We start from the raw sequence: 13,386 nt of genomic DNA on the forward strand, positions 1-13,386 counted from the left end.
TATATTGAGATGATATGGTTTTCTTTCTTTGTTTGTTGGCTTTCCTTTTCCAATTAGTTTTATACTAAAACAGCAATTAATTCTCCACAAATTTTACTCTCTCTTATTTTCCATGCCCATGTCTTCATGCTATTTTCTGGATAATTTAATAAATTCTATCTGCTTGGCCGCTAATTCATTCTTTGGCTTTATGTAATATCTGTTTAATGCATCTGCTAAATTTTTTATTTTAATAATTTCATTTTTAATTTCTAAATGTTCTATTTGGTTCCTTTTTTAAAAATATATTTTATTGATTTTTTACAGAGAGGAAGGGAGAGAGACAGAGAGTTAGAAACATCGATGAGAGAGAAACATCGATCAGCTGCCTCCTGCACATCTCCTACTGGGGATGTGCCCGCAACCCAGGTACATGCCCTTGACCGGAATCGAACCTGGGACCTTTAAATCCGTAGGCCGACGCTCTATCCACTGAGCAAACCGGTTTCGGACCTTTTTTATCTAAATGGTCTTTCTAAATAATACTTTGTTTCTCATTTTTATTCCATTTTTTTTTATTTCTAAAATATATCAGGTAGAAATATTTTAAGTTTTCAGCAGATCATTCTAAACTCTGAAGTCTATACTATAAAAGTTCTTTAGGAATCTAAAATCTGTCTTGCATTGTCTTTGTTTTTCCTTCTGACTCTCAGTCATATTTCTACTTTATTTATAGGCTAGGTGATTTTTTACTGTGAGCTCATATCTGGCTGACCTTAATACATGGAGAATCCTGATGGCTAAACTAGAAATGCTTCCCTCCACAGACGAGGGAAATACTGTTACTGAGGACCATGTTAGCCATGTCATAGGTATCAGCTTTGTGTAAGACTATCTGGTTTATTTTTCTTTCTTTTTATATTTATTTTTTTGTTTGTTTATCCTCACCTGAGGATGTGTTTATTGACTTGAAAGAGAGAGAGGGGGAGACGTAGGGAGGAAGGGGGGGGGGAGAGAGAGAAAGAGAGAGAGATACATCAAGGTGAGAAACATTGATCTGCTGCCTCTCATATGTGCCCCCACCAGGATCAAACCCACAATCTCGGTATATGCCCTTACCAAGAATCAAACCTGCAACCTTCTGGTGTGCTAGATGACACTCCAATCGACTGAGCCACACCAGCCAGGGCATTCTTCTATGTTTCCAGAGCCCCAGAGACCTACTGGACTGATCCTATCATTGAAATGAACATTTGATCCTGGGACAATCCAGGTTTTGTAATGACATACCTCACAAATCTCCACTAAAATTTCAACCACTTTATCTGTTTATGTATATATATGTATATGTATATGTGTATGTGTATATGTATATGTATATACATATGTATATGTATATGTGTATGTGTATGTGTATATGTATATATGTCCCTCAGAGATGCTCTTACTTTTTGCAGGCCCAACAGTACATTCAAAATGATGTTTTTCTAATTTATCTAGAATTTGTGCATACCACAGTGAGAGGGCCCTTAAGAATATCTGGTTCCTATACAAGTAAAAGCATAAATCTAACCTTTGCAGATTAAGAATCTTTGTGGATAATATCTGACTTAATTGACTTAATACTTAATTGACTATTGCTACTTGATTTATATATATATATATATATATATATATATATATATATATATATATATATTTCAGAGAGGAAGGGAGAGGGAGAGATTAGAAACATCAATGATGAGAGAGAATCATCTATTGGCTGCCTCCTACATGCCCCCTACTGGGGATTGAGCCTGCCACCCTGGCACGTGCCCTTGACCAGAATTGAACCCGAGACCCATCAGGCTAAGGTGTTACTTGATTTTTTAAATCAAATTGAGATGGCACAGGTAAATTGTTTTTTTCTCATAAAATTAAAAAGATTTCACATTTGGGTGCCCTAAAATTTTGCTCAGTTTCGAATGCTATAATGAAATCATTTGCTATGTCTAAAAAAGAAAAAACACACATTAGTTTTCATAGTTAAAATTCTCATTAGTACTATAGCTACTCAAAATGCTGAACACATCCCAAATTTAGCCTAATACATCCTACACACATGATTACAAGATTCTGTTCAATGATAAAAATTGCTGGCTTAGAAAATGAAAGTATCATATCTACACTCCCACATACAGCTAAACTGGCTTAATTCCATAGATGAGACTCTAAAACCTGTTTTTGACTATGTGGATCCTGAATAATTTGTCAATAATTTGCTTCATTCACTTTCACAAAATGTTAAATAATACTGATGATTATATAGTAATACTATAACTCAACTTGTTTTAAAAGATACTAAAATTAGACTTTTGATATGTAAAAAATAAAGTCTAAAATTCCAATTTAAAATGAAATTACTCATTCAAGTAAACTATAGAAAATACAGTATAGAGCTTGTCTCAGGTGGGCGTTCACCAAGGAGAAGGCCATGTTCAGTTTGAGTGCCAAGATTGTGAAGCGCAATGGTGAGAAGCCAGATGAGTTCGAGTCCAGCATCTCCCAGGCTCTGCAGGGGTTGGAGATGAACTCAGACTTCAAGGCCCAGCTACTGGAGCTGAACCGAACCAATAACAACGACCAAGGAAACTGAAATTGGTGGCTGTTGGAAAGCTATAATAATCTTTGTTCTAGTCCCTCAACTGAAGTCTTTCCAGAAAATACAAGTTCAGCTGGTATGCAAGTTGGAGAAGTTAAGTGGGAAGCACATTGTCTTTATCATTCTGCCTAAGTCAACTCAACAAAGCCGGACAAAGAATAAGCAAGAGAGTCCCAGGAACCGGACCCTAACAACCGTGCACAATACCATCCTGGGGTCTTGGTTTAGCCAAGGGAAATGGTGGGTGAGAAAATCCACATGAAACTGGACGGCAGCTGGCTCATAAAGGTTCCTTTGGATAAAGCTCAGCAGAACAATGTGGAATACAAGGTTGAAACCTTTTCTGGTGTCTATAAGAAGCTCACGGGCAAGTGTGTTAATTTTAAATTCCCAGAGTTTCATTTGTAAATAAAAAATGACTACATAAAAGAAAAGAAAGAACATAAAATATAGAAGAGGAAAAAAGTATATTACACACTTAAATGCCATAAATAATCTGATTAATAGGTATGAATATGTCTTTTCAAACTATAGTATGAACTGAAAATAATAAGCTAATTTTATAAATTTACAGGGAATTTATTAAATTAAGCAGAAGCAAAATTAGTTATCTTAACTAAGGAAAAGCTTTGAAAAGGTTCCACATTTAAACTATGTTCCTAAGATTTAGTATATCCAATATAATTGGTTGTTCTATTTTATACTCAACCCACTTATGCCCTCTTCACACCTTGATGTGTTCCTAATAGCACAATTAATATCTATATATCAAGATGAAATCATATATCCCTATTCCTAATAATCCTTTTTTTAAAAATATATTTTATTGATTTTTTACAGAGAGGAAGGGAAGGGATAGAGAGTTAGAAACATCGATGAGAGAGAAACATCGATCAGCTGGTTCCTGCACACTCCCTACTGGGTAGGTGCCCACAACCAAGGTATATGCCCTTGACCGGAATCGAACCTGGGATCCTTGAGTCCGCAGGCCGACATTCTATCCACTGAGCCAAACCAATTAGGGCCCTAATAATCCTTTTTAATCGATAATAATACACAGGCGTTTAAAACCTGATCCACATAAGCTGCCAATGCCCATTCACTATAATAACTGAATATTGATGGGAAGTGATACGAGTTTTTTTAAATATATATTTTTATTAATTTCAGAGAGGAAGGGAGAGGGGGAGAGAGAAACATCAATGATGAAAGAGAATCATTGATTGGCTGCCTCTTACACATCCTACATGGGATTGAGCCCGCAACCTGGGCTGAGATTCCTAGTTCACAGGTCAACACTCAACCACTGAGCCACTCTGGCCAGGCTGATATGTTTTTAATGTTGAAACTTTGCTCAATGCAATAACATCACAAACATAAGCCTCTTTAAATGGCACTATTCCTTTTTTATTTTTTAGACTCTCTTGGGTATAATGGGTTCATTATAATTGTTCTAATGTTGTTAGCAGAATATTAAGTAAACTATTAAAAAGAAACAAAACATATACAAAAGATTAGATAGTAAAAGCTTGAAACCAAGCCACTCCATTTAAAGACTAAATTAATTTGGGTAGAAAGATGCCCAAAATAAGAAGAAATGAATGATAACACTACATGTGCAGTTGTTTGCTTATAATAATGAAGACCCGATATTAGTTACCCCATCTACTAGGAAATGTAAAAAACTAATAACTATACCAATTGGCAAAAGCATCTTATTGTTTCTTTCACATGATTAAAAGCCAAATATGAAGCAGGATAATTTAAGTAAGTATATAATATATATGTGCAGAAAAAAGTTAACAGAGTAGGTCTGAGACTGCTGTAGTTAAAAATGCCTGCTTACAAGACAGGTCCTTACCTGGTATCTTGGATTTTGAGAGGATCCTCATGATTCTCTAACTGACAGGAGTGCTGACTGCATATAAACTGCTTGTACAAATAATGTGTGCTGAACACCTGCTTTCCTTTGGGAAATCTAGAGTTTTGGTATGTGCTAGGCCCTGACCTCTGATGAAAACCCTGGTCTTCTAGGCTCAAAATGAGCTTCCCTGGAAGACATTTCATGTCTGATGTCACAACTCACTGGCAGAGAAATGAAGGTGTCCTGTGTATCTCTAAGGGGAGAGGACTCTAGGAAGCTGGCACCTGGTTTCCTCCAGACTTCACCATATGCACATTTCCCTTTGCTAATTTTACTCCATATCTTGCACTAAAATAAATCATAGCCACGAGCATGACTATATGCTGAGTGCTGCGAATGCTCCTAATGCATCACCAAACTTGAAGGTAGTTTTGGAAATCCCCAACATGATATATACAATATTTAAAATTTTAAACTACGAAGGAAACTACACGGAAACTACAAGGAAACTACAAGGAAACCATGACACTGGGACCTTAGAGAATTGTTTTCTTTGGAGCCCCCGGTATTAATATTTAATGGTGAATAATCAGTTATTCTATTAATCATTATCAAAAACGTAGCAAAAAGAATGAAAAAAATGTAGTCAGGGTTTCCCATGCCCAGAAAGAATTCTTACTGCTCATCCAGCCAGCAGATCAGTGGATGATAGGAGAGTGATTTCAGAATGTGGAAAATGAATATAGTAATGTGTTATTTATGAAAAATTAGCAACTGAATGGATCCTACTATCTTTATTTTTTTTATATATATATTTTATTGATTTTTTACAGAGCAGAAGGGAGAGGGATAGAGTTAGAAACATCGATGAGAGAGAGAGAGACATTGATCAGCTGCCTCCTGCACACTCCCTACTGGGGATGCGCCCACAACCAAGGTACATGCCCTTGACCGGAATCGAACCTGGGATGACCCTTGAGTCCACAGGCCGATGCTCTATCCACTGAGACAAACCGGTTAGGGCGGATCCAACTATCTTTAGTAGAGATTTTATAAGACACTATAATAATAACCACTAATTAAATCTCTTATTTACCAAAAAGTTTCATCTTATTCTTTAGTGGAACTTTAAAGAACATTTACAATGAATTATTTACATAAAAAAAGGGAAATTACTATATGCATTTCAAAAATTAAAGAGTATTGCTTCTAGAAACTACTCAATAAACAAACCTGTTTAAACATATATTGCAAAATAAAAATTTGTGGTTGTCAAGAAATATACTTATTTTCCTATAGCTATTTGTCATGTAGCCTCTCTGTAAGATATAAACACAGATAACACTAACTCGTTATCTCTTTGCAGTTTTCAATAAAGAGACAAAAATGTTTTCATTTAAACATACCTTAACTATTTCGTCAATGAAACAAATGTGAGAAACAGGATCTCTCTTCTTGGCTAATATTTTTTGTAGATGTTGTACCTAAAAAGGGGAAGAGAGGAAAATGTATATAATTAGGTATTTTCACATGAAATAAGTATGCAGAGTAGGTACTAGAAAAAGCAAGGGAAGGGAAATGGCATTTTGGCAGAGCCTTTCCGTACATGATAATTAGCTAATGTAGTTATTTTGAATACTCAGAGATTCACAGAAACCTTTTCAAGGTCACAGAACTTGAAACAACCAGGAGTTAATCCATCATTAATGTTCTTTTCACTCTCAAAAATACTTACCTGTCCACAAACAGTACAAATATGATCCACAAGTTTCTCCATGTTGGTCCAGAGGGAAGCACGAAAAGCTGCAGTGTTTCCTGGAGTTGGCATGGTAGATCGTCCGGGTCCCCCTATTTATATGAGTGACAAAGAAATATAAAAAAATAAAATTTTCTTATTGTAACAACTATATATTATTATAAAAAGCATACACAGCCACGTAGCTCAACTGGTTGGAGGATCATTCTGATACGTCAAGGTTGCAGGTTCAATCTGTGGTCAGGACACATACAAGAATCAACCAATGAATGCATAAATAAGAGAAACAAAGTAATACTCATCATAATGGATTATAAGAAAACTGATTTGCCGAGGCCGGTTTGGCTCAGTGGATAGAGCGTTGGCCTGCGGACTGAAAGGTCCCAGGTTTGATTCCGGTCAAGGGCATGTACCTGGGTTGCAGGCATATCCCCAGTAGGAGATGTGCAGGAGGCAGCTGATCGATGTTTCTCTCTCATTGATGTTTCTGGCTCTCTATCTCTCTCCCTTCCTCTCTGTAAAAAATCAATAAAATATATTTAAAAAAAAACAAACTGATTTATAATTCATGAGTTCATAGTGAAAAATCAAGCTTAAAAGGATAGGAAGCGCTGTTTACAGAAGAGTGTCAGGTAATAAATGCAGATGAAATGACAGAATTAGAAAAAAATTGCCATTTTGAAACTACTAGGAAAGTAATTAATTGAGATAAAGATTATCGGATACAAAAACATCAGGAGAAATGTTACAGGAAACAGGATATTCACATGGTCTCAAAGTATGTGCCACAATTACTTACTAATTACAAAGAAAAGAGTATTTCTGCAAGGAACAATCTGGCATATTCCACAGTAACAAAGTGATTTCATTTAGCATCAGCAATTATGAGAGAGACTAACATAATTTTGGTGCTTCCTGATATGATGTAATGGGGAATACACATCACCACCTTACCAGTTTGTTTACCCTAAATGTAATCATGAAGAAACAGTCAGTTAAATCCAGACAAATCCAGATTGTGGGGCTCTCCAAACATGTTAATACCACAAAGGACAAAAAAGGCAGTGAAGTTGTTTCTGATTAAAAGAGAGTTAAACAGACAAGATAACCAATAGAAAAGCATAAAGCCTCAATGGTTCAAGTTGGTGGGAAGATAATTATAAAAATATTTTTGAGAACAACTGAAAAATGTTGAATATAAATTACATATTAAATAATATTAATGTATCTGTTAAATTTCTTGAGATTGATATCTAAGAATGTTACTGTATGTACTACACACACACACAACTAATTGTACAGGTTTAAAATGTTTCAACATAAAAAGAAGTAATTTTAGTCTCCAATTGAAAAAGTATAAACTTCAATCCAAACTAAGCTTAAAAAACAAGAGCTCATCAACGATTAGTCTATCCTACATCTATGGAGGGAAAAACAAAACAAAATTGTTTACTTTAGCTTTTAAACAATTCTGTTTAGAAAAGAATTACATGTACCTTTAGTAAGGATATGCTTTGATAATTTCTACTCTGATCATTGAAAAGTAATAAAAAAGAGAAACATGTAGAAAAGAGATATTGCTTAAAAACATAATTCCAGTTTGAAATCTAGGTCTAATTAATCTTTTAAATCATTTGCACTGTTTTGCAAAGAATATTAAGGAAAAACATAAAAGGAATAGAGAGATAATACTGAAACAATCTGTCTCATGTTATATAGAATATAAACTTGTAATAGTGAGGAAAGGCTAGATAGTATCTTTGTGAAAATGAAAACTACTAATCAAATTCCTGGACTATGTACAACTTGGTTTTATTATAAAGAAATATGGGATGCATCAACTCATTACTCTCAAAATAAATACCAGCAGAAATACAAGATGATACTATTTTCTGCTCATATTTACTTTGGAGAAACAGATACAGAAAAACAAGATCACAGTCACAGGCCTGATTACTTTTAGAGACTTTATTTTTCTTACTTATAATAACTTCGTACCTAAAGATTTTTATTCTCATAAGCTAAATACTTCTCGTTGAAGATATAAATATGATAGAAATAATCAATGAACATAGACAGCCATGTAAAAGAAGAAAGAATAAATAGACAAAAACAGAAGTCATTATTAGTTAGCTTGGGGGGACTCATGAAACAAAATAAATAATGTCATAAACTAAGTTTTATTAAAGTGGTAGGAGAAACTGAGAATTTCTCAAAGAAACATCACGTAAGAGTAATTTCCAGTTATAGTGGAATAAAATCATTTTCCTACTCTCATCCCTTGAAAGAAAACGAAAATAAGAACACAAAGTATAGCAAAACGTCAACTTAAAAAACAAAACAAAAAACCAACAACAAATTAAAACTTCAACAGTGAGATTATGAAGCATGTATCCCAAATGCTGTAGGTAAATCACAATGAGCAAGGGACCAGATGGCTGACATCTGAGGCCATTAACAAAGAACAAATTGTTCTTAAAATCAACTGTAAGAATTTTGAATCCAATGATTCTTTGCTTAGAGTTGAGATGGATAGACATGGATGGTCTAGGGAAGAAGTTAGTAATGTGTTCATGCAGAGTGGCAAAGAAGGAAAAGCTGAAAGAGAAATTAGTATAATAAAATGAAAATGACATTGTATAAGAATTAGCTCTCTAGCTTGGGGAGACTATTAGAGGTAAAATGAGGCGAAAAAAAGAAAGAAGCCCTAGCCAGTTTGGCTCAGTGGATAGAGCATCAGCCGACAGACTGAAGGGACCTGGGTTCAATTTCTGTCAAGGGCACCTACCTCAGTTGTAAGCTTGATCCCTGGCTTGATGTGGGGGGAGGCAACCAACCGATATGTTTCTCTCACATTGATGTTTCTCTCTCACTGTCTCTACCCCTTCCTTCCACTCTCTCTAAAAATTAAGGGAAAAATATCCTTGAGTGAGAATTAAAAAATACAAAAGGAAAGAAAAGCAGAGAATATGAGATTTCCATACAAAAATTGCTTAAAGGCTTTTCCTGGGATTCATACTAAGTTCCAGAATAGACAAAAATTTGAGAAAAGAAGTATTACCAAGGTAGAAATAAATAAAAATTGATGTATTATTGCTAAGAGAGTAATTTTAAAAATAGAGTCAGGAGAATGGCCGGCATGGTTCAGTGGTTGAGTGTCAACCTATGAACCAGGAGGTCACAGTTTGATTCCTGGTCAGGGCATATGCCTGGGTTGAGGGCTAGATCCCCATTGTAAGGTGTGCAGGAAACAGTTGATCAGTGATTCTCATCATTGATATTTCTATCTCTGCCTCTCCCTGCCTCTCTGAAATCAATAAAAATATATTTTAAAAAATAGTCAGGAGGCTATTAAGGAAGTGGGGCCTATGCACATCTTGTGCTTCAGTACTTAAAAAGTACTAGTACTTGTGCTGGTAAGTTGCTAAACATTTTGCTAAACTCAGCTCAAGATGGAGTCATAAACATCCTGAAATAACTGCCCTAGGACCTTATATCAGGGATTCTCAACTGTGTGCAGCAAGAGGCATGCTGGTGTGCCGAGAGAATTTTTAAGACGTGCAATGACCACACTATTTAGTCAGGGCCATGGACCTCATTTCCCTTAGATTGTCCAATAAAAATATGACGACAGCCAACACAAAAGCCATCTGGTGTGAACGAATCAAAAATATACCGTTTTTTTGTCAGAACAGCAAAAAATATAATTTGTGTGTGCCACAGAATTTTTGGTAACTAGTTTATGTGTGCTATGAGATGAAAAAGTTGAAAATCACTGCTGTATATGAATTTTACTTCCTTCCTTGCAGTTTTTGCCTCCCTTTTTGCATATTGAAACTAACCAATTCCCTTTAACCTAGCCATCAACCCTTCATTTGCATGAATTATATTTTGTGGCGGTTGTCTTTATAAGAGGGATAAACGCCTTTCTTTGTTCTCTCCAGAGCACAGTTTGGATTGCTACCTAAACCTGCATCTCTGGGGTTCAAATCCTTTAACACCCCAAATACACTTTTAATTTGTTTTACAGCCTCAAATTTTTACTGGTTAATACTAGACAACAAACCTAATTCAAAGTTATGAACTGTCCCAGGTCTCTTCCTACAACCATTCCCATACTATTCTTCAAGGAACAAGCAGTGCCTTCCAAGGATGAACAGTAATTAGAAACAAAGTGAAATGAAACCTAACACATATATTGGGGTGGAAAAGGGTAGAGGAAATAAATAAAGGAAAAAGTGATGATAAACATAGGTTACAAAAAAACCCCCCACAAAAACAGACCTCCAAAGGAAACAACAGGAAGGGTTACTTAATTTTCCACTGTCTCAAAGTAATTAGAGAAAACATTCTCAGTATGACTATAGAACAAAGGTGAAGACCACATTAGAAAAAAAATTAATAAAGATCAAGGGTGAAAACACAATCAGACATGGGAAATAGGCAGGAGGAAACCATATAAAATTAAATAAAATACAAAGATATAAAATATAATTAAGAAAATACTAAAAATGGAAAATAAGATATGCTATGTACATAAAGTTCCTAAAAAGAAAAACAATATGAAATGTACAACTGAGGTAAGCTTTTCTATAAGAGAAAATATTCAAACTCAGAAAAAATAGATATAACATTCAATCTCAAAATATATCCTAAAAAAATGACTGAACATTAAAGGTAAAGAAAGAACCGTTCAGACATCAAAGAAAAAATAAGTGAGCTATGTGAGCCGTAAAAATCTGATTGGCAATTCCATTTCTGGTTCCACATGTAAGGAGCTTGGAAGTACCACTCTGTCCTAACAACAAAGAAAAAGCTGAACTCACTGAAAAAGCAACAACTCTCCTTGGACCCATAAGAGAGGGGAAGACATATGGCAAACCACTGTCCCCCAAATTAGGAAGGCCTATAAGCAAATGCAGGGAGTTGCTGCTTACCAAAGCTGAGCCTCCCTAGCAAAAACTGCTGAGCGAACCAGGACCATGGCAGGAAAACCAGAATGGTAGTTGGTGAATTGCTAGAGGCTCAGTGTGGACAATTCTGAGTTATAAACTCCAGAGGGACCCTACAGTATTGAGGTTTACCTTCAGGAGCCTGAGTAGGTTACCACAGTAAATAGTGGAGAAAAATCCCCTTATGCTTCCAGAGGAGGAAAGGAAAAAGAATCATTTTGAAATGTGCCAGAGCACTCTGTCCTTAACAAGGCCTGCTCTCAAGAGAAACGAATTAAGCAAAGCCTTATCTGCCAGAATATTACCAGAGACTAACTGACCTGGGGAACCGTAATACCCACCGTAATACCCAACTCCAGCCCACCCAAAGGAGAAAATAATGTATGTAAGCTCTTGTGAAGTTCGCAGAAGAAAGGTATAGGCTCACTAAAAGAATGGGGCCTAATAATAGCTCTATAGAATGCTTTCCCTCCCCACATATCTTACCACCACGTTAAAGGCCTATTTACAGCAATTCCTTTTAGCAAGAAAAAATTACAAGGCATTTTAAAAGGCAAAAAACACAATCTGAAGAAACAGAGCAAGCATCAGAACCAGTCATGGCAGGGATGTTGGAATTATCAGACCAAGCATGAATAAGCTAAGGGCTCTAACGGGCAAAGTAGACAGCATGCAAGAACAGATGAGCAATTTAAGCAAGCAGATGAAATGCTAAGAAATGCTAGAGATAAAATACATTGTAACAGAAATGAAGCATGTCGTTGATGGGCTTATTGGTAGAATAGAGACAGCTGAGGAAAGAATCTTTGAGGTGAGGATATAGCAATAAAATCCTCAAAAACTAGAGGAAAGAGAATAAACACTGAAAAAAACACACAGACCAAAACAACCAAGGACAGTGGGACAACTACAAATGGTGTAAAATACCAGAAGAAAGAAAGAAAAGAACAGAAGAAATATTTGCTATAACAATGACTAAGCATTTCCCTGCTCAGCCCACATGGCTCAATGGTTGAGCAGTAAGCAATGAACCAAGAAGTCGCATTTCGATTCCAGGTCAGGGCACATGACCAAGTTGCTGGCTCCATGCCCAGTAGGGGGCGTGCAGGAGGCAGCCAAAACTTGGAAGCAAACAAGATGTCCTTCAGTAGGTGGATGGACATGTTGTTACCTTCTTACAATGAAATATTCATCAGCACTAAAAAACAAACCAAAAAAAAAGAGCTATCAAGCCATGACTAGACATGAAAGAATCTTAAATGTATATTACTAAGTGGAAGAAGCCAATCTGAAATGGCTGTATACTATATATTATATAATTCCAACTATATGACATTCTGGGAAAGGCAAAACTATGGAAACAATAAAAAGATCAGTGGTTACCAGGGATGAGAGTAGTTGAGATGAACAAAGGGTTTCTTAGGGCAGTAAAATATTCTATGACATTACCAGCATAATGGAGATATGACATTATACATTTGTCCAAACTCATAGAATGTACATTATCATGAGTATACCCTAATGTAAACTATTAAGTTTGGGTAATTTTGATGTGTCAATATTATTTCATCCTTGGTAACAAATGGACCATCCTAGTGAGGGATGTTGATAACAGGGAAGGCTATGCATGTACTAGTATAAAGACAGTGGTATATGGGAAATCTCTGCTACCTTCTTCTTAATTTTGCTCTGACTTAAAACTACTCTAAAAAAATTAAGTCTTAAAAAATAAAATGTTAAAGATTAAAAAGGAATGAATAAAGTTCCCTGTATACCCCTCCTCCCTTCCTGATCCCATTTTCCCTGCTCTCTCCCCAGAGCTAATGCTATTTTGAATTTGAATTTGAATTATTACAAAGCATATATTTATACTTTTACTACATACTAGAGGCCCGGTGCATGATATTCATTCACTGGGGGGTAGGAGGGGGTCCCTCAGCCCAGCCTGCACCCTCTCACAGTCCGGGAGCCCTCGGAGGGTGTCCGGGAGCCCTCAGGGGTGTCCGACTGCCAGCTTAGCGCTGCCACAGAGGTGGGAGAGGCTCCCGCCACCACTGCTGTGCCAACCATGAGCCCAGCTCAGGGCTTCTGGCTAAGCAGCACTCCCCCTGTGGGAGTGCACTGACCACCAGGGGGCAGCTCCTGCATTGAGCATCTGCCCCCTGGTGGTCAGTGCGCATCATAGCGACCGGTG

General features: G+C 36.3%; 1 protein-coding gene and 1 pseudogene across 2 annotated transcripts in view; one reads left to right on the plus strand and one right to left on the minus strand.

Annotated features, from left to right (window-relative positions):
- COG5 (component of oligomeric golgi complex 5) overlaps positions 1-13,386 on the minus strand; it is a 196,686-nt gene that overhangs the window by 70,218 nt on the left and 113,082 nt on the right. Inside the window, exons 9-10 of the mRNA XM_081101799.1 lie at positions 6,220-6,332; positions 5,891-5,968 (exon numbers count right to left, since the gene is read on the minus strand). Of these exons, the coding sequence (XP_080957925.1) occupies positions 5,891-5,968; positions 6,220-6,332 (191 nt within the window). The remainder of the gene's footprint in view (positions 1-5,890; positions 5,969-6,219; positions 6,333-13,386) is intronic.
- LOC308527197 (small ribosomal subunit protein eS7-like) lies at positions 2,453-3,028 on the plus strand (annotated as a pseudogene). The gene has a single exon. The product of its transcript is annotated as a small ribosomal subunit protein eS7-like (transcript).

The sequence above is a fragment of the Myotis nattereri genome, assembly GCF_964212035.1.
Source record: "Myotis nattereri genome assembly, chromosome: 11".
NCBI lineage: Eukaryota > Metazoa > Chordata > Mammalia > Chiroptera > Vespertilionidae > Myotis > Myotis nattereri.